Genomic DNA, 21,640 nt, shown 5'->3' with positions numbered 1-21,640 from the left:
TTGTGGCCCAAGTGAATCTGCTTATTTCCATTCCTGTAATTTATTGGAAGTCAGGCGTGAACATTGATACTGTCAATGAACACACAGACTGACACTAGAGGTATTGTACATTTGACACAGGTTTTATAGTGCTTTATTCTGAACCGTATTTAGGTAAATGAGTACTGAACATATGCAGCAGGTTGTCTTTAGATAGAAATGAAATCTGATTATCATAATCTCATGTGGAATTTGAAGACTAGTAATTACAATGTTAATTTCACTCAAGTTGAAGTCCTTATTTCTTTCTCATGTTTTAGACATTAAGTAATTGTAAGGAGTTTCCTTAATGCTGAATCCAGAGCTAGAAATGGCAGATAATCTGTTCATGAAAAGTGTGGCACTTCCAGTATCAATCCAGCTGTGTTCTATCTTTGATTTGCATAATGTTCTTTTCCTTAGGATATATACAACAAGAATCCTCTTGTCCCATCTTCCATGTCTGAAGGGAATGAGTCAAAAAAGGCCACACAGCAGAGTTCAGCCTCCCCAGTCTGGGAACTTCATGCTGAAGAGTCTTCTGGGGACACATACTGTCCCCGTGATTTTTGCCTCTGGCATCTGTAGGCCTTGGTGTGGCTGCTGTTTCACAGATGCAAATCCTGATGCCAGCCTGAACTGTTATAGCAATGCTGCAGAATTTGTCCACGTCTTCAGTGGATGCTGGCAGGGTCTGGTAGGGCACCCTGGGCCACCAGAATGTGGCAAGGTACAGGGGAGAGCTATCATACCACATGCCCACATTTCCCCTTTTAGGCATTAGGAATCCAGAGGCCGTGAGTCACGAGACAGAGAGGTTTCACTAGGGAGCAGGAATGCAGCTCTTTGACCTACAGCCCTTTCCAGCTCCTGAGCTATCTTAAATCAGGCTCTCACTTCATTTGGGGAAGAAAGTGTCACAGAGGAACAAAATGTTCTTGTTGCTGAAGCTGGGATACTTCTCAATAAAATATGGTGTGTTCTTCACAGTGGAAATTATTCCGCTAAAGGGGAGGAAACAAAAGTAGAGAAACTACTTCTGCTGCATATGTAGAGTACATTGTATTACTCAGCCAATATATGAACCTCTTAGATTTCCTTTCAAAGGTGATAGTCAGGAAGAAAAGCTTTACAGGAGTGTGCACCACCACAAATGTAATTGTGCTTTTTTTTGTAATGAACATGCCCAGCTTAAGGAGAACAGAATCGGCCTGAAAGAATCACGTTGCGAGTTTTGTTGTGTCTAAACAAAAAGATAAATGGGTGGTCAGCTTTAAATTCATCTTTGTGTTGCAGAATCCGATATCCAGGTACCTCTCGGGAGTCACCACCTTGTTCATTTACTTCCAAGGAGACTTTATGGATGATCTTTGACACAACAACACCTTTTGTCTCACACATCTCAGAGAAATCTGATGCACTTTCATTGAAGATATTTGTCATTCCCAGACTTTCCAGAAGTGGCTTTAGGTCATAGTCACCTTCCACACTAAACTTAGGAAGAAATACATTCACTTTGGTGTTGGCCATCATGCTGGGATTTGTCCACTGTAATAATGTCTCAGGGGTCAGTGCCTTTTCCAGCTGAAAACATAAACAATCAAAGAAAATTACTGAGCAGGCTGAGGAAAGTGAAAAGAGGAAAAAAAGACCATTCCTGAACTTCTCACTCCTATCAAGCCTTTAAAAACTAAAGTCCAAATGCAATTTTTCCATCTGAATTCACAACCATAACATTCAGGCTTAACATACTCCCAGTTATATTGATTCAAGTTTGATTTAATCTATAGAACAGGCCTCTGGAGCAACTCTTCTGCATGTGCATGCTCTGGCAAGCTTTTGATAAGCAATCACCTCAACAGCCATATGAAGGAACCTGAGGAAGACGGTCCCTACCCAGGTTACACCTGGCCAGCTGGCAGAGATCCAAAAGTCTTTATTCCTGACCCTACAGAGTAATGAAATGGCTGGTATTTGGGACACAAAATCCAAATCCAGAGCCTGATCTCAATCAAACATGCAGCTGTTCAAGCAAATTTTTTTTTTAACCTGGAAAGGGAGGAGGCAGAATATGGGGCCACAACAAATTGGTATCAGGAAAGGCCCCACTTGCATTTTATGATAGGTGTGTTCTGTAATTTACTCCAACATATAAAATCATCTTACAGCTGTAAAGACAGATTATTCCTGCCTTTAAAATTTGTGGCCAGTTGCAGCAAATGACAAAGGAGACATGAGTGATCATCAGTCTTTTAATCCTTAAATAACTTTACTATGAATTAATATTATTAATTACTTAGTCCTTAATAAACTTTGAATAGGGGTTAAAATATGTTGTAAAATTTTCACAGAGAAATGACATAGGAAACTGTTGATCTTGAAAAAATGCCTTATTAATTTTCACATTTATGTGCAATTGGTAATAAAAAATGGCTCATTTGCCAGCACCTCTGCTCAAAATTAAAACTTGAAGAAGTGTAAGACCTTAGTAAAATAAATCATGGACACATGTAAATTGAAAAAAAATAAGGATACCAGAAATAAGGGCACCTTCTGCACTAAAAACTGTCTTCTGTGCACTCCCTATTGTAGAGCAAATCCTCATGTACAACCTCACACTGGACACAGTGAAAACGAAGATGCCACAAATATGAGAGGAGGAACAGAGAAGCAGAATGAGATGGTAAATTCACAGGAAAGTTACTTTTTCTTTCCTTATGTGTTGCTTTGAAATAACAAAAATCTTCCATAAACATATGGCATTATATGGACTATTTCCAAGGGAAGTATCATAGCAATTCTATTTTTCCCTCTCACCTTCTCCAAGCCAGTGGTCTCGTCTTCAATCTCTTTGGGCAGGAGAATGAGCATGCTTATATGTTTGTTAAGGCATGGGAGCTCAAGGATGGCAACATTTAAATCTTTTACATAGCCCAGGCAAAAAGTAGCTTCAAGATTCATCATCTGCACTGGTTTAGTTTCAGTCTGCAAACACAGAGGAAACAATCTATCATTCATTTTAATTCACAGATAAGATGATGATAAAGGAAGGTTTGTAAGCTTGCATGGAAGCAATACATTGAGTTACCACCAGAGAATTTGTTGGCTTTCACAGGTAATGAAAGCAGCAGCAAGAGTTGGCTTCTTACAGTAGACAGCATTCCAAACAAAAGTGGAACAGAATTCTACTTAATACAATAGCAACATATGGGGGATGTGCCTTAAAAGAGCAATTTATCTAATATTGGTGGGCCTTCATGCCTTTTCACTGAGTACTACCAACTACACTCTCTACAGGGTGTTGTAATGCTATCAAGTGTCAAGCACTGAGCTCAGCTCAACAGTGAAGGTCAAGCTCTTCATTCCAACAATCAATATTTTGGTTCAGGAGTTGAAACAGAATCTCTAAGTCTTTGCTTTTGAATGAAATGAAACAGAACAAAACAAAACACTTTATTTCATAGGGAAGACTTTAAAACTGTTCTGTTCACATGAAAATGTTCAAAATTCAAATTCAGTAGAAAAATGTTACTTTAGGGGAAAAAATATTCTTGAGATATTTCACTTAAAAATTTTAGTGTTGATTGTGTGACTTTAAAAATATTTTTAGCTGAAACTATTGGCTGATGAGGTAATTTATGAATATTTTCAGTGAACCTGAAACTCCAACTGTGCTTATGCATCTCTATATGTATGTCTGTGTATATTTGGAATATAATCTCTTTATCTCACAAATGTTGTGCAGCTTTGTATCTTGGCTGTAGGTTTTCTGATTACAATATTCACCACTGCTCACAGACTCCTGAATGCACCAGCCACAGGTGCTGCTCCCACATGGACTTCATGGCTCACTCAGCAGGACTGACATGCAGGGAGCTGCAGTCCTGAGCCTGACTGGAAAGAGGGAGACTGATGGGATGACATCTCTGAAGAGGAAAACACAGGGCCAGGCACCTAAGGGACATTGTTAAAGAGGTGACACAACTGTATACATTTTACCAGCTCAAGAAATGCAATGTGCTTCACCTCTGCTGGTTTCTGGATGCAGTCTCTGGTACCTGCAACCTTCCAATCTCTTGGGAAAAGCTATCCATGAGAATTTGCATCTCCTTGCAGACAACAGCTGCTTTTGACCACTTGTACTCAGCTCATGTTGTTTAAACATACTCCCAGGACAGTCTGGGACCTTTGCAACACTGTGCAAGATTAGACAGAGTCTAAGAATGCCATAGTAATACATATTTCTCATTTTCTCTTACTGAGATTTCTTTAGCTCAAAGGTTGCATTTTCATGAGAAATTTTTTTTTTTTTTTTTTCCAGAACATACCTTGTTGACTTTAAAAGGACATTCTTTGATCTCTGCCTCTGGGAACTTCTTCATCCAGTTTGTGACAAAATAAGCTGCATTAACTAGAAGAATCTGAGTCTGGTCACTTACACTATCTTCATTCAAAACATTCTCCATTTTTCCTGTGAACAGATTTACAGTGGTCATTAATACAACAATCATTAGTAGTATATCAATTGCTTTAAGTGAATATGGCAACATTTCACTGAACTAAACACGTTTGTGTCCTGCATCTCACAGAAAAAAGATTTTCCTTCTAATGGAAAATTACAAAAATTAGCACTTACTTAAAATTGCAGCTTAACTTTTGATGCAGGGTTTGGGATCAGGGCAGATCTAAATGACATGTTTTGTTGGTTTATATCGTATGTAATCAAAACTACATCTCCCACCTTTGTTCAGTACCTTAAAGAAGGTGCTGAGTTTTCAGTGAAATTCAACAGATTTAAGTGAAAAAACACTGTTATTTGGAGAGCAAGACTTGAAGGGAAGTTTCAAATTAGCAGCTACTCTTTTCTAGACTGATACACAAGAATAAAACAACCCGGATAACAATAAAATGCTGCTCTGATTACAGTTAATATCCAAACACTGCTACAGACTTCAAAAGAGGATGTAGATGTCATGATCCACTCTGTTTTAGAGCCGTTCAAGCACTGCCATAAATGACCCTGAATTCAGAGCACTGGGATGGCAAATCCTGTCTTGGAGCTGCAGAGGCAGGGCCAGGTGCTTCCCCGTGGGCACCTGTGCCAGCCTGGGAAGGACCAGAGTCGTGCATGGAGCTTCCATATGTGCACCACACGAGGGCAACGGGTGGCAACCAACCCCAGGCCACCTCTGCTGGGGCTTCCACAAGGTGGCAAATGAGAGACCCACATCTGCTTGTGCCACCTTGTGGCACCCAAAAGCAGCTGAGATATTAATTTACAGCCTGAAACTCAGAGTCCAACGAGTCCTTCCCATTACAATGAAGCTTTTAAAGGAATTAGAGGGTTCAATGTTTTGATTTTACATGTTGTGATGCTCCACATCCAGGACCTGTCATTCTCCCAGACCATCCTGCTGCAGTCAAATGTGAGCAGCCTTCCCCAAGGCTAATGTAAGGTCAGTTTCACATATCCACCTTCAGAAGTGCTGCAGCAGTGAAGTCAGTGCTGCTAATCCTCATGAATCCAAATAGCAGGCCTAGTCTTCTTTCACTATGTATTTACTCCTAAAGAGGTCTCACAAGGATAAAGATGTTTCACCAAAGAGGCAAAGAGCATTCCCAATGTTAAGCTGTACCCACCATCAGTCAGCTCTGAAAGGGATTTGTTGATCTTTTCTCGGGTTTCCTCAGTTTTTCCTTTGAATTCCACCAATTCCAGTTCAGATGGAAAAGGTCTCTTTGTGGAGTTGACAAAGTCCTGAAAGACACAAGTAACCAGTCATTCTTGGTTAAATGCCATTGGGTAGTTGAGGAGTTCATTATTTTTGAGGAAAGGTATTAAATAACTGCAGGAGACAATAAGGACATACACCTGCATCCAGCACATCACTCCCAAGGTCATCTTCAGAGCAGTGGTGCTACATCAGCAGTTAAGTAACTTTGGATATTGCAGGAGTGACCATGTTGCCTGTGTTCACAGGAAAGAACAACCCTCAGCCCAGGCCTGAGCAAGACTGAGATAGAGGCCACAGTCTGCTCCCGTCATGTGTGTCCTCACCAGGGAAGACACTGCTCTGGGTCCTGGCCTTGCTGTAGCAGAGGCTGAACAGCAGTGATATGATCACAGCATCACTGCAGCATGTCGAGTTTTCTCAAACACCTCTTTTAGGCTGATGTTGTCCTTGCTTGGGACTCTACTCAGAGACAACTTTTGGGGGGAAAAAACCCAACACACACAGCATTCTTCTCAGGTTTTTGCAGAGTTCATAAGTTAAAATGCCAAACACCACCTTCTTCACTTGTGTTGCTTCAATAGTCAGGCTTCTGCCTTCACAGGCAGATTAAAAAAACTGAAGCTTATGCAGTAATTACTTGGGTGTGTGAACTGGACATACACTTGCACCACCAATTTTGTTTTATACTCATTTTCACTCATACTTGCAATGCAAAGACTTTGATGTGGCATAGAAGTTATGTTGCATTCAAAACCAAACTTGCTACTGACCTAAAGCATATTAATGAAAGAATTAAAAGTGTTGTAAGAGTTGCACAGCTTGGGGTCAAGCAGCAGATTCATCTATCCTCCTACAAACCTTTATGGCAGCAGACAATATTATGCTGTTTATCATTTGAGTCCGGTCAACCAATAACCAAAAGTACAAGAATTAATTTTAAATAACATTGCAATCTGACACCGTAATCCATCCACAAGATGGCTAAGTAGTTCCTAACACCAGGGTTTTCCTGCAGTACTTACTGTGGTAGGATTGAGAGACTTGTCTACAAAGAGCCGTTTAACCATTTTCAGAGCAAAGAAAGAGCTGAGTTTGGAAACATCTGAAGTTATTGTTTGAAATCCAAAAGAAACGTCTTTGACATCTTGTAAATGGAGCACCTGTTAAATGAACATGATAAAACACTAAGCATATTTTTTATTATTATTGTCCTAACAGCTAAGCAAAAAATGTCAGTGACAAGAGTTGTTGCTTTTTGTATTTAAGCTAATGACAGAGTCTCTCAATGTTACTCAAAAATCATTTATGTATTTGACATGCTCACATAGATCTAAAAACCTGATCCTACCAGAACTTTCACCAAATGCATTTCTTTCCTATGAGCAATCAAAAAAAAACAATAGAGCTGCTCATGCTGCTGATGTGACTTAGTCAACTAAACTCCATAGTATGGAGTCATAATGTTTTTGTCAAACTTACATTCCTACCCAAAATCCTGAAGCTTTAAGACAGATATGTGAGGGTCCCAGATAATCTCCTTTCTAGAACTGGGCTATACCTTTAAAAATGCTTGACAGATCATTAAGTTTTCTGACCGCTGTGACTAATACATGACATCACATGATATTTCAGCAAAAACTGATCAGATAAAGATAACTGTGTTTGGTTTTGTAGACAGAGTATAACCATGGGTAAAGCTGCTGACCCACACATGGCTACCTCCCAGCTCCTGGGAATGACAAGTCCAGTTCTAGGAAATACTGGGATAATGATGCCTTTGTTTGAAAATAACCCTATAAATATAAATTCAACTTTTAATGCCTAGTTATTACAGGCTCTTTGATGGTGGCTGTTTCATTAAAGGAAGCCTGTCCACCCTCCTCACCTGACTCAAATTGCCTTATGAAGCGCAGCACACATTTGTGACCTTCTTTTCCTTTTGTACATCACTACTGTTCTTTCTCCCAGAACACATCACATCTTCAGAGACAAAATTGCTGCTCTGCCTTAGTCACCCTTCCATATCCTCCCCTCTCCTTGCTCAGTGGGAGTAGAAGGAAATAAACTCCCATTACAGCAGCAGCACAGCTGTCATAGCCAATTTCAAGTCCATCTCCTTAGAAACAACTTTCTCAACTTATTTACTTTTCCTCCAACAGTTTTATTTCTTTGCATGTAAAGTGTGGAAAGCTTCTGTGACTGGGATCTAGGTTGGAGGAGAAAGCTACTGCAGCTTCTCTACCTGGGAGAATTTTTGGCACAAGTTTGTTGACCGATGTTCCAGAGTACAGCTGCCAATCTGGCTCCTTTTGTATCTAGTATTTAAAACCCAAGCACAAACTCAGGAGAAGGCAGAAGCTAGAACAGACTTGGAAAATAGGAGATATTACACTTAAAAGCATACCAAGCTCTCCTTAGCATCTGTAGTCAGCACTTTTAAAATACCACTAGAGAAATATGAAACACAAGTGCGCTTGTGTAACAGAGCTCCACTTGTGGAGGTGCAGGTTAACTTGTTATTATGGAATGGTTCAAAGCAAATTGCAGACACAAGTGAAAGCAAAATAAGGGCAGGGTAATATTTTTAACTTTCCCACCAGAAAGCCAATGCTTGAATTTTGAAATGGTAAGGGAGCTTCGCTTCAGGGTACCATCTAAATTTAAATTTTAATTATTATTTTAAAAATACTATTTGGAAAAAATGTGCCGTGTTTACAAGATCCATCCCTGAAAGTCTTCAAAGCCAGGTTGGGTAGGGTCTGGAGCAACCTGGTCTAGTGGAAGATGTCCCTGCCTGTGGCAAGGGGATTTAAGGTCCCTTCCCACAGAAACCATTCTATGATTCTATGACTTTCATGGACATATTGCTGTGCAGCTCTGTGAACAGCACAAGACTCCCTGTAATCTGTGGCATAAGTAGGGGCACAGAAGGCTGTGCTCAGGGGTACTTTCAGTGAATGAGAAACTACATGGAGGAATTTCCCAAGGAGGGAAAATACATTCAAATATATAGAGAATCTTTCAGAACCAGGTGATAATCAGCATACAAATGCATACTTAATTTGCATTTCATGCACCTTTAGGTAACTGCAGAAACTGTGGGGACCCTCACTAGGATTAAAAGGATCAAGCTCAATCTCTGCTTACACAGAGGCAGCAGACAAGGCTGGAGGGCTGACTCCCTGCACCACAGGGTGAGCTCCATAAACTGATTGAATGATGACTACCATTCTGGATCATGATGCTGGAAACCCCTTGAGTATCATGAGCTGCTTGAAAGGAGAAACATGGATGAAATTGTGCCTCTTCTACTTTATCCATCTCCTCTTCACAGTATTGTGGGATAAAGGGGAAAAGTCAATGACAGGGCTGCTACACATACTTGCTGCTGACAGAAATGGCAAAATCATTTTCAATTCTATAAAGCTTAAGCATTATTGAATAATGAAAAAACAGTTATCTAGAAAATGCAGTGATCCAGAGAGTGACTACACTAAAAGGAGACAAGGCTTTAATGCATCTGTAAGGACTCTGCTATGTCCACTTCCACCTTATATGTGCCTGAAAAGATTTGTCTTTAAGTCAGAGTTTCACCCTTTTGTTGTGCAGGGCCATGGAGTGTGGAATTATTCAAGAAATTTGGACAGATGATTTGAAGTCTCTCTTACAAGGGAGCCAGACAACCCGAAGAACATTAACAAGACTTAATAAGAAAGACACCTACAACAGCTATATAGTTTTGCAGCCACAGAACAGGTTGCTGGCAGCTTACCTGTTTCATCTGCTCTGCAGTATCACCTTTCGTAGCTTTATATGCCAGAGCTAGAGACGTTGAGGTACACAGTGGGGAAAAAATAATGTTGGCTGTTTTGTCCTTCTCACATAGCTTTTTGAACATATCAACTGCAAAGGCAGTGTTTGCTAGTTGAAGAGCGTCCATTGTCATCCTGAAATGTAAAAGGGAAAAGAGAGATGACTCAGGCTGTAATTCCAGCTCCTGTTAGAGGAGAGGAGAGGAGAGGAGAGGAGAGGAGAGGAGAGGAGAGGAGAGGAGAGGAGAGGAGAGGAGAGGAGAGGAGAGGAGAGGAGAGGAGAGGAGAGGAGAGGAGAGGAGAGGAGAGGAGAGGAGAGGAGAGGAGAGGAGAGGAGAGGAGAGGAGAGGAGAGGAGAGGAGAGGAGAGGAGAGGAGAGGAGAGGAGAGGAGAGGAGAGGAGAGGAGAGGAGAGGAGAGGAGAGGAGAGGAGAGGAGAGGAGAGGAGAGGAGAGGAGAGGAGAGGAGAGGAGAGGAGAGGAGAGGAGAGGAGAGGAGAGGAGAGGAGAGGAGAGGAGAGGAGAGGAGAGGAGAGGAGAGGAGAGGAGAGGAGAGGAGAGGAGAGGAGAGGAGAGGAGAGGAGAGGAGAGGAGAGGAGAGGAGAGGAGAGGAGAGGAGAGGAGAGGAGAGGAGAGGAGAGGAGAGGAGAGGAGAGGAGAGGAGAGGAGAGGAGAGGAGAGGAGAGGAGAGGAGAGGAGAGGAGAGGAGAGGAGAGGAGAGGAGAGGAGAGGAGAGGAGAGGAGAGGAGAGGAGAGGAGAGGAGAGGAGAGGAGAGGAGAGGAGAGGAGAGGAGAGGAGAGGAGAGGAGAGGAGAGGAGAGGAGAGGAGAGGAGAGGAGAGGAGAGGAGAGGAGAGGAGAGGAGAGGAGAGGAGAGGAGAGGAGAGGAGAGGAGAGGAGAGGAGAGGAGAGGAGAGGAGAGGAGAGGAGAGGAGAGGAGAGGAGAGGAGAGGAGAGGAGAGGAGAGGAGAGGAGAGGAGAGGAGAGGAGAGGAGAGGAGAGGAGAGGAGAGGAGAGGAGAGGAGAGGAGAGGATCTGTGTGGGTTAGGGTGACCCACACACACTGAGTCAAACTGGATTACATATGAATTTAATCTGTTTTTAATTGATACTCTTAAAATGTGCCAACTCAGAAGGTAATTTGCCTATGCTCTGGGATCTCCTGGCTCTCAGGCAGGTCTTTAATGGTCTCATAACTTCTCTCTCTTGCTTCATGGCTAATTGTCCATTAAACCTTTAGCTTTGGTACATGTAGGTCCTCTCAGGGTTGATTATCCCTGGCCTTGCTAGAAGTCTCCAGAAAGCTGTCTGGTCCTGTACGTTGAGATTATTTTAGAAACTTAAAGGAGGCCTTCTAAAGAATAGGCTGTGTGTCCACCTGTGCTTACACTGTTTTAACTCAAAGGTTTTCTTAGCCACTCTCAGTAACTGCAGTTGCCACAGGGCTGTTACATGACCTGTGCAGTCAGGAAAGGCAAGGCATAGTTGCTGCTGTCCATGCTCTGGGAAAGCAGAGACTATTCCCATCTTCCAGGCTGCTTTCACATACCCAAAGCTGCACTTTCGTTTAAGTTCATCTGTGTAGATTCAAGCCAAGAAGGGTGATGCCCAGAATTTCTGTCACTAGCACAAGTCTGGCTTTAGACCAGTAATCACACAGAAGATGACCCCTTTGGCATAGTGAATTTGACAGTACCATGCCCCCAATACCATGTCTGCCTAAAAAAAAATGAAACTGTTAAAACTGGTGCTAAACTGCTCCATCAAAGCTATTGACAGAGACAGAGAGGAAATGGAAATTTTTGCATGTGTTACACTGCCCAAATGTAGCTGAACATCTGACACTATTGTACAGAGACACTGTAGAGCAGCTGTGGTACTTGACAAGTAATGGCTCCCAAACAATTTGTGGTAGTTATAAATTTTTATAACTATTTTTTTTGTGAGAGTAACAGATTGGGCATGTAATTTGCCTGCAACACAGTAGAGAAAGAACTTTAATTTACTCGTATGACCTGTTTGACTACAGAAGGCCTTTTACAAAATAAATGTCTTTATTTTTATTTTAATTAACTTATACATGTTCTTGGATCTATTAGGTAAGGCAGTTGTTTTACTTGACAACTAGTTTGTTTTGGGCTAAAACATGCAGTATAAAAGGTTAGTGAAATGCACTGAATTTAATCAAGTTTAAAAAAAAAAGATATAGTGGCATTAAACCAAGGCTTTTTAAGTCAGAGTTTGAAAAGCACACCTAACCAGCCCTGCATTCTTGCAAAATGTTCTGACTGTTGGTATTAGCAACAAACTGTTTGCTAACAAATCCCCTCCCACTGGGGGAACAAAAAAAAAAAAACAAAAGAAAAGAAAAGAAAACAAAACCAAAAAAAAAACCCCACCAAAAACAAAAAAAAAGCCACCAACAAGAAAAATAATTTGTCTCAGAGATGGCAAACATTGAACATATTTCACTGGAGAAACTTATCCCAACATGAAAATACAGCGGAGTTTGCTTTGCAACATCCAGATGTTTTGTCAGACTCAGAATTCAGAATGGATCTGGTTGGACTCGTCTCTTTTCCCATACTCTGGCAGTCTCTGGCAGCTGCTTGGTAAAGAGGAATTTTCCATGAGAGATTCCATTTTACAGCATCAGCAGGCATCAAGCTGATGTCACCATGAGGTTCAGGAAACATCTCAGAGATCTTATGGCTGTAAAGAGAGAACCAAGTGCCAGCCTAGCACTGCAACCACCCACCTCGCTTACGTAGACACAATTTCTTGGGCATGAAAGCAACTAATTACCAGAAAAGTCGAGCTTGCCAGCAAACAAGGGCTCAGCACACACCTTAAGGGAGGAGAGCTTTAGGCAGGACAGTGGCAAAAGATAGAACAAGTTTGAAGGACTGAGAATGCTGATGAGGGAGTAACTTCGAACAACGGGGCAACGAAGCAAACATAAAATCATTCCTTTAAATGCCTCCTTGCAATTGCTCATCACAAATGTGCTCTTTTGTGCCTATGCATGTCTTAAATAAATTCCCCTGCATAGGCTACCTACCTTATCTTTGCCATTAACTCAAGGATTCTCACATGAACAGACAATACACTCCTATACTCTGTCTGCTTCTCAGTCTCCCTCTCTCTCTCTCTCTCTCTCTCTGCCCCACCCCACTCCACCCCCCAGAACTGAAGATTTGGGGCAAGTACTAACTTCACAGGTATTTCTTACTGAGGAACTGGTGGAAAATTACCCAGGGAACCAAGAATGCGTCATTCAGTACACATCTACCACCCTCAAAAAGACAAATAATAAAAAAAGTCTCACGAGTCATGCAGTACACCTGAAAAACATTTAATTTGCAGTTTAATTTTAATGGAGTATATTATTTAGTATTAGCTGGCATTATATAATTCTATTCAGGCCTCTGGATCTTCCTTACAGGGTAAAAATCATTATGAAATCATACCAAATTAAAAATACCCCTTGTTCCTTTCTGGCTTAATGTTGACTTTGAGATGTAGATGCAGTACCTGTGTTTCACTTCCTTGGGTTGCAAGACATTCAGAGTAAGAAAATAAAATAGGAAATTTTACATATTTGAATTAAATTCTTCTTCCTTGTGCCAGTTAAAAGCTGTAACATTGCTTAAAAACTCGATGTAGATGCAGTACCTGTGTTTCACTTCCTTGGGTTGCAAGACATTCAGAGTAAGAAAATAAAATAGGAAATTTTACATAATTGAATTAAATTCTTCTTCCTTGTGCCAGTTAAAAGCTGTACCATGGCTTAAAAACTCCTCTGGCCTCATGAGTAACTCTCATACTATTCGTGTTGGATGATTTTTTTATAAAGTTTCAATGTTTCTTTTCAGTGAGAAAAACAGGAGATATTTCATGGTGAACCTTTTATGTACCTTTGTTCATCCAGTAACTGCTGATACTCTCAAAGCTTCTTTGGAGGAGAGTGAAATTGTTTCTGGTAGTGGCAAAGCTCTCCATTCTAATTTCTTCCTTTTAAAGCTACTATTGAAATAGGGACCATTCATGGCGTTTTGTTGGGGAAAAAAGCTCAGTAGCACTCTTGACCTTGAATTACTGGTTGGATAGCAAACAATAATCTCTATTCCACCGTCTTTTTCAACTGGTCAGCCTGGTTTTTATTCTCAATTTATTAATGACTATTATGTTATATTACATTATATTGTATTTAATATAATATTTATTATATTATATTTAAGAGCTTACAACATTTGTATTACTGAAAATAATTGACTGTATTAAATTAAATATTAAAAAATCCTAAATCTCTTTAGAGCCTTGAGGACCCCAAGCCTTGCAAGTCCAGTAAAGCCAGTTCCAGCAAGGTGAGAAGGGTTGAGGCTCCCAGTGAGAGGAAATCCCATTAGCTGCCCATTAAGAGTCTCAGAAAACAGACATAGCTCCTGAGTCAGTAATCACAGGGAACCCTCAAACAGGGAGGAGTCAAAAAACTGAAAATGAAATTTTACAAAGGCCTGCTGCATGGATTCTTTTTGGGTCCCTCCCTTCCCAGGAAAGCAGACTATCAGCATTTCCAGAACAGCCTGCAGCACTGGGTCATCTTCTAAGCACTTGGAGCTTGCGATCCACCCAACTTTATTTAAAACTGAGATTGTCACAGTGTGAAAGAAACATTTTCAGATACAGAAGGGAGCTGAAAGATTACAGAACCCATTCAGAAAAACCTGATTTAAACTTGTTTATTGGTATAAGACACCATTTTTGCTTAGTCACTCTTAGATTCAACAACTACAACAAACTCCCCCCCCCCCCCAAAAAAAAAAAAACACCCAAACAAACAACAGGAAGGCTTTTTTTACTATCTGCTTACTAAGGGAAAATCTAAATATAACTTGCATTTAAAAATATAATCAAAAGAATAGCAAAATCTGTGTGAAAATGTCTGACAAGTCAAGTTAGTTGTATGGCAGGAATAATCCAATAAGGAGAAGACACCTGTGGCAGATAAAGCATAGACAATGCTGGCCATCCAGTCCTGGGGGGTATATTTGGTTTACATCTCAGGAGCTGTGAGTGCCAATGCTGTAGTATCTCCAGTCCAAACAAAATTCCAAGAGGATGAATTATATAAAACAACCCACATGCAAATTTCACAAGTGAGGCATTAATATTGAAACTAGATCAAGAGTTTAACATGACCCTGCTTCATCTCTTACTCAGCATATACGATACAAAGTAAATAAAATATTTCTGTGAGCCTTTTCTTCTTCTACACAAATGGCAACTCTCCACCTGGCACATTACCTAAAAAGCCAAGGACACAATTTTGTCTGAACGGACATCGAGGAATGCAAGACATCCGACTGATGTGGGACTACAGCATCTCATATGGTTGAGGAAAAAGTACTGTCAGCAACAGAGAGGGGAAAGTCTCTCCAGGAAAGACAGAGAAACAAGCCACTGCAATATGCTTTGTGGTACTCCAATAGCCAATGAACTGTTCAAACTAAATGGCCGCACTGAAAATAAATGTGTAATTACTAGGCCTAAGCTCCTGTCCTTCACTTTAAACAAGTTAAGATTAGTCACTTGGTTAGTAACTCGGAACAAACAGAGCAGAGTGTACACACCTCTTCAGAAAACAAGAGGAATATTCCTTTCTAAAGGGGTTTACAAACCAACCTAAATCCTACTTTGGTACATGGAGGATTTGCATGGCATCATACACAACCTGCTTTTTCTGATATGGGAATAGCCATTTGCAATAAACCACCATATTTTAATAATTCCCAATGCCCTTGCTGTCTCACCTGTCAGATCTTATTCACTGCTTCCAATGAATCTTTCCAAAAAGAAAGAAATCTAGCATAGCAATTGCAGCAGTTTTGAAATGAAACCAAAACAGCGTCATTTGGGAAGGCAAACAAGCTTCTTTGATTCCACATATACATTTTTGGCACAAATTTCCTTATCCCACTCCCTCCATGCAATTATGTTCCACAGCCAAGATTTGTTAACTATTAGCTCAGCATAAATTAAAGTATCAGAGAAAGAAAAAAGCCGTACTTACTTTGCAGGGCTATAATCCTGGTAAACGAATCAATGAAGTGAGCACAGCACGAAGAACCAGCTGCCCGTGCTAAAACCTTGCTGAGCTGAGAAGACTCTGTCACTTGCCTACTCACTGACACCACTCCCACTTTCCCAACCTCAATTTGTGCACACACACACTCCCTCTCACTCTCGCTTTTTTTTCCCCTCCCTTAATCATTCTTCATGGCAACTCCTAAATTGGAGGAGCAAAATGATTCACACCAGAGTTGTCTTTGCCTGCCCAGCCACTGAAGACAACAACAAGCTCTGGCAGGAAAGAGCAGCCCTGTGTGTTGCCTTCAGCAAGCGCAGTACAAAAGGCACCAGACAAGAACGAACGAAGGAGCGAAAGCAGGAGTTGATGAACAATTTAAAGACCTTCTCAGCAAAACCAGCACTCCAAGAAACTCCAATTGGGATTACCGCTATTTGCAGAAAAAATGTAATTGTGAAAAAGAGACCCAGAAGAAAATCAAAACACGTAGAAGTGTGTGGCTGGGCACTTTGCATCTGTATATGCATTTAGACAGTATCTTAACTCTGCCTACGAGGCATATGTGTGTGTTTGGCTGCCTAAAAAGCCCAAGGTCAAACTGGAGTTAATGCTCAAAGGAAAATACCTTGTTGCTGCAAAGCAAAGCTCCCTCCCATAAGCAGCCAGGTGCTGTGCAGGGGAGCAGACTTCCCTGCTCCAGCTGTCCCCAGAGGAGGTAGGGGAACAGAAAATCCAACCCCTTAACCTCCAGAATGGGCACCCCTGGGTTCACGTAAATACATCCCACATTAGTACCAATGAACATGACAGGGTGGGAAAAGAAAGGGACGGGGAGAGGCACCAGTGCAGCCCACCAGGTCTATTTTCTATAATTTGAAAGACCAGGTCGTGTCCCTGCTCCACATAATTCCCTGGCTGGGCAGCCGAGCTGCCCACAGTGGACAACACCAGCAAGTACCCCCGGGAGGCCATGGCTGCCCCTCAGTCCCCATGGGGAAATGGCCCCACACCACAGGCACAGCTCGAGTTCACACCTCAGAAACCCCAGGTGGCCCTGAATATTTTTAGACTACAAAAAGCACAAGCAAGATAATTGAATCTGCTTTCAGGTTTGAAGTGCTGGTATGCCCAGCTGCCCAAATGAAAGGGATAGAACACCAAAGGATGCATTTTCACCAGCATGGTACTCCCTAGGTGACAGTAGGAATTGGGGAGATGGTATCTCCTTCTGGAACGACATGTTTCTGTGTTGCTTTGAGCATAAATCAGCCCACACCACAGCATCCTGATAGGGTCCTACGCATGTTTCCTTCCAAGAGGCCCCTAAGCTCTTATTACCCAAATGAATTTTTTTTTTTTGCAGATGATGTAAGATGGAGTGATGCAGATGGAGTTCACCTTCCATCACTGCCAGACAGCAAATTTAAAATTCATATCCTTTTCCATAACTGAATTCATAACAAAGACAGGGTGTGGATATGTTTAGGCAATTAAAATAAGATACAGGCCAGCTGCTAAACTGTGCCATCTGGGACATCATTGTTATGTATCTAATTAAGCTTTCTGTAAGAGAAATGTTTATGTAAATACACAATAATTTTGGCTGCCAGACTCTTCTCAGATGTCTGCAGGTAATCTAAAGTCAAGTGTTGCCATCTCTACAGAAGCAAACCTTTTTTCAGACCCAGGTCTAACAAGAATAGTCACTGTGAAGTGGCTCAGGAGCTTCTGGATAGCTGCAGGGATGTGGACAACAGGCAGACTGCCTTCATAGAGACAGCACAACTCAGCAGATCCACTTCCTTCTTACTGATAGGCAGGAAATACACATATAAGTATGTGCCTCAAAGGGCTGGACAGTGGAAAAGGGAAAGGGCTCTGCATTGTCAAGACAGGGGTGCGTAAACATCACTTCCACTTCACTGGGTAACTGCTCTGCGATGGCTGAGATCTGGCAGCATGTAGCAGTACAGAATCCTTCAGTCTGACCTAGTTAGTGCTGAGAAATTAATTAATTCTGATCATGGTGCCATTAAACTAGTAATTACTGCTGCAATTGTTATGCTTCAAGTGAAGAAGTACACTGGCTCTGGTAACTGAGTGGCTCACAGGACAGTTTTGCTTCCCCTAAGAATGGACAGTTTGGTCTCACCTGCTCTTGGAGGCAGTGTTAAAATAACTGTGACTTCCTGCCAACTATACTCGTATTTATGGGAATTTCTGGTACATAACTGGGTGTTACTTACAGCCCAACAAGGAAGATGTGTGAAAGCAGAAGATGCTAACTTGAAAAGTAAGAAGATGCTGAATCTCAGGTAGTTGAAGTTTGCACGGTACAATAAGCAAAGTAATTGTCCATGTGTCCACGAACACTCTTCCTCAGTCTGACTGAATAACAACTACTTGTATCAGCATCCCCATGTCCTTCATTTACCTTTCACTAAATTAGTTCTGTTCAGCTTAATCTCAAAGTATTTTCAACTCACACCAATTATGACCTATTTTTCTACAACCACAATAAAAAAAATAGAACAAATAACAGGATTTTTCCGTATGAAAAAAAAAATTATTTTTAATCCCTCTGTAAATTGGACACCTATCAAAAAGTAGGTAAAAAGAGTAAGGTAGAAACAATGGGGATGTGACATGCAACACTTTGAATCATAGTGTGAAGCCTTTGACACAGGCAAATTACAGTCTACTGGCAAAGTAATAAATGAGCTACTGTCCTCACTCTTCCAGGTCTCAAGGAAAAATCCAAAGATGCTGCTGGATGCCAGGATCTCTGAAATGGCATGCCAGACACACTCCATTGCAGAAGGGATGCAACTTAACCAGGTGACTCTCCTGTTACTCAGCTTGCTCTCAGTCCTCACTCCCCTGGCTCTCCCTGCCACTCCCTCCTAGGAACACTGTTCCTACATGCTGCTGGAAAGGAAGAAATACCAGCTGCCTTCTCCCCACTCTTGCTGCTGAGAGGGAATACTCTTGCTGCTCAATACAGCATGAAGAACTATTTCAATTATTTCAGAAGCTCAAAGCATCCACTGTAGTCCTTAGTTTTCCTTCCCCCTAATCATAAACTCTTAGTGCATGTCTGATTGCAATTAATGCCTGCATATTTAGAAGACCACATGGGAACTCATCTACAAGCAGGACTGAATAATAAATAGAACAAAACTGGTGCACTCTTTCTATACTTTCAGTCATGAAAGACCTTCTAATCACGTTACAGCTTTCACAATAAGCTTTGGATCTTGCAAGGAAACCAGAGGTAGGAGGTTATTTGTACACTTTTGTTTTGATTTTGTGGCTACAGCTTCAATACAATTACAAATATTTAAAAGGTAAGAAAGACTGCAGTGTCTGTAAACAAGTATATACAGCAGAGCTTTTCATAGTTTTCACATAGCATGGGTCTATATTACTCTTTAATAACAGGAATAAGCCATAGCCAAAGCATTTTTCATTTAATAAGAAATGCGAGTAAAAGATCACATTGACCACAAGTTAATTTGAAATTAAAATAACATTACAATAACAAAGTATTACTCTATGCTTCCATCGAGAGAGACATAAACTGAACAGCAAGCCTATTTTTTTTCCCTCCCAAGGCATCTTCACCAACACATGTAAAAGAGGGAGTCACATAGCAACACAACAAACCAATACATATGGTAGCAAAATAGTTTTCTTCAGACATCTCTGCTAACGTAGAAGTATTACTCACCAGTGGTTACTTCTAATAACAGACAGAAAATTCATTACTCATACTTCAGTGCTTTCACTTCTGTGTTGAGTTTTTTGGTTTGGGTTTACTTTTGGTGAGGCTCTTCTGAACTCTTCTGAACAGGTATATGTTTCATTGGGGAAAAAAAATTGGAAATAGGCAACCAAAAAACTAACAGATTTCAGTGAGAGCAAGACTTTTAATCTGCTCAGTAGGAAATGAATGATTCTATGTGCTAAGATTGTTGAAGATCTGACTACTTTCCCTAAAGGTGTTGCTCCCAACACTTAGCACCAGACATAATGCTTCATGTAAACCAACTTAATAAAGACACAGATTTGACTGACTACTTGGAATAGCCCCACAATATAACCAGGAATTTGAAACACAAGGGGGAATTAATATATGTAAATGAGATTAAAAACTCTGACACATTATTCTGAAATTGTACAAAGATCAATTTCCATGAAACAAAAGCAGAGAGACAATGCTTTTGATTAATAAATTCTCACCAAAACACCTGCGATCCATTCCTTATATAAAAAAAAAAAAAACCTAAGCTGGAACTCATCCCTGTCTGCACTGCTGGTTCAGGGTGCCATCTCATGGGGACAAAGATAATATTCTTTTACCTTTGTCACCAGTTCCCACTTGTACTGCATCAGCTTCCTTCACCAGGCTGAATCTATGATTCAAAATCACCTGCCTATTTTTGTCCCAGAATAAATGCAAACATAACTCACATTTGTTATGTTTTCTCAGCATTTTTTTCAATTTAGTGATATTTTCAAATGTTTGAAGTACCACTCTCTAGTATTATGTAGTTGAAGTCAATTAACCACAGGTGTGCTGCTATTAGGAATGCTTTCTCTACATGTCCACAATGTCTTGTGCTTGATTATAGATTTGTGGAAGACCTCGCTAGTGAATTATTGGTAGCATAATAATCCATTAATAAATTCCAAACCGAGCATATGAACAATTTTAGAATTATCTGACTTCAAATAGAAAAATAAAATCTTTATGTGGATAAGATTGCTCTTGTCAATGGGGAAACTAGAGAGGGAGGAGATCACATTGACATAAGGTAAATTAGCAGAAGTATCTTTCCCAAAAGAAATAAAGGGACCAAGCAGCTTCCTCCCTCAGACACCAAATCAGTTTTAACTCAAGATTCAGCAGATTTTGGAAGGGATTACATGACCTTAATTGCTCATCGTAGAAGACCTGGACTCTGACACACAGTTTCTCTTCCACCTATGTATTTTTTGTACTATTCCCTTAAGTGCCTCCTTATCAGTATAGATGAAGGGGGAATGAGACTTATGGAATTTCCCCCCCCCCCCCGCCCCTTTCTTATTACCCATTGTCATCTGTAGATGAGTCACTTTCTTCTGTAATCCAAGTAGGTAACTCTGTGTGATTAATCTTGGTGGAGGCACATATTTTCCCAGGCTTGATTAGTGCAGGTTCACAGTCTGATTTTATGCAATTAAAGGAAAATAAAAGCTTAGAATTAATATGTGCTGAATATTTCATTGGAAATGGTGACTTCACATGTGAATTTACTCCTCTTGCATGTTTTCAGGGTAGGATGAAGGTCTTTGTTTATCCCTGCATGCAGCTAAGACAAGGGGTGAACATAATTCTCACATCTTCAGGAGAAAGGCAATCAAACCACTGTGTGGATTCTTATGCACAGCTTGGAGAAACACACCCTGCATGTTGTGTGTGCAATCAGCAAATTACAGAAGTTATGCCTGCAGACATATCTTGACTCCTGGTTTTAAAATTTACAAATAATAGTCAAAGACTCCAGCTAATGTAAAATGCAAACCTAGTGCCCATGAAAGCGAGGCAGCTATTCCCATAGTCAGTTGATTCAGCTCCTATGACCACTGACCCAGGACAGCAAGATTTGCATAAAAAAATATGTAGAAAATAATATTTTATTAGCCCATGATTGGAAAAGTATATACATTCTGTAAATTGTGAGACTCAGTTATATATTTTACAAAATAAAGTTCTAGGACTTTATAATAGAATTCTTCCTTCTTACTTTCCCACTTACATTTACCCAGGCAATAGGTAGTCCACTGAAAACTAGTTTTCCTCAGTCCTTCTGAGATCTAATGGTCCCATTAAGCTCTATGGAAAAACTTCAGAGGATACTGCATGTATATTACAAGTTAATAAACTTATTAGCACAATAACATCAACATTTATATAACAGGAGTAGGGCATTACATTTAATAAC

At 40.7% G+C, this 21,640-nt stretch overlaps 1 protein-coding gene across 1 annotated transcript; it reads right to left on the bottom strand.

Annotated features, from left to right (window-relative positions):
- Window positions 1-101: 101 nt before the first annotated feature.
- Window positions 102-15,792, bottom strand: SERPINB5 (serpin family B member 5). The gene is made up of 7 exons (XM_002199374.7): window positions 15,636-15,792; window positions 9,526-9,700; window positions 6,776-6,913; window positions 5,659-5,776; window positions 4,347-4,489; window positions 2,836-3,003; window positions 102-1,602 (listed from the first exon to the last, which is right to left on the bottom strand). Exons 2-7 carry the CDS (start codon window positions 9,697-9,699, stop codon window positions 1,210-1,212), a joined length of 1,134 nt encoding a protein of 377 aa, XP_002199410.4. The 5' UTR covers window position 9,700; window positions 15,636-15,792; the 3' UTR covers window positions 102-1,209.
- Between the last annotated feature and the right edge of the window lie 5,848 nt (window positions 15,793-21,640).

This window comes from Taeniopygia guttata, chromosome 2, assembly GCF_048771995.1.
Source record: "Taeniopygia guttata chromosome 2, bTaeGut7.mat, whole genome shotgun sequence".
NCBI classification, from domain to species: domain Eukaryota; kingdom Metazoa; phylum Chordata; class Aves; order Passeriformes; family Estrildidae; genus Taeniopygia; species Taeniopygia guttata.
Note: the sequence above shows the minus strand (reverse complement) of the source record. Positions and strands in the feature narration are given on the sequence as shown.

Coding starts and splice junctions, on each gene's coding strand:
- SERPINB5 (XM_002199374.7), bottom strand. CDS start 9,699: ATGACAATGGACGCTCTTCAACTAGCAAACACTGCCTTTGCAGTTGAT. Junction 3,004..4,346: donor GTCCTTTTAAAGTCAACAAG/GTATGTTCTGGA, acceptor CTGTGTTTGCAG/ACTGAAACTAAACCAGTGCA. Junction 1,603..2,835: donor AGACCACTGGCTTGGAGAAG/GTGAGAGGGAAA, acceptor TTATGTTTTCAG/CTGGAAAAGGCACTGACCCC.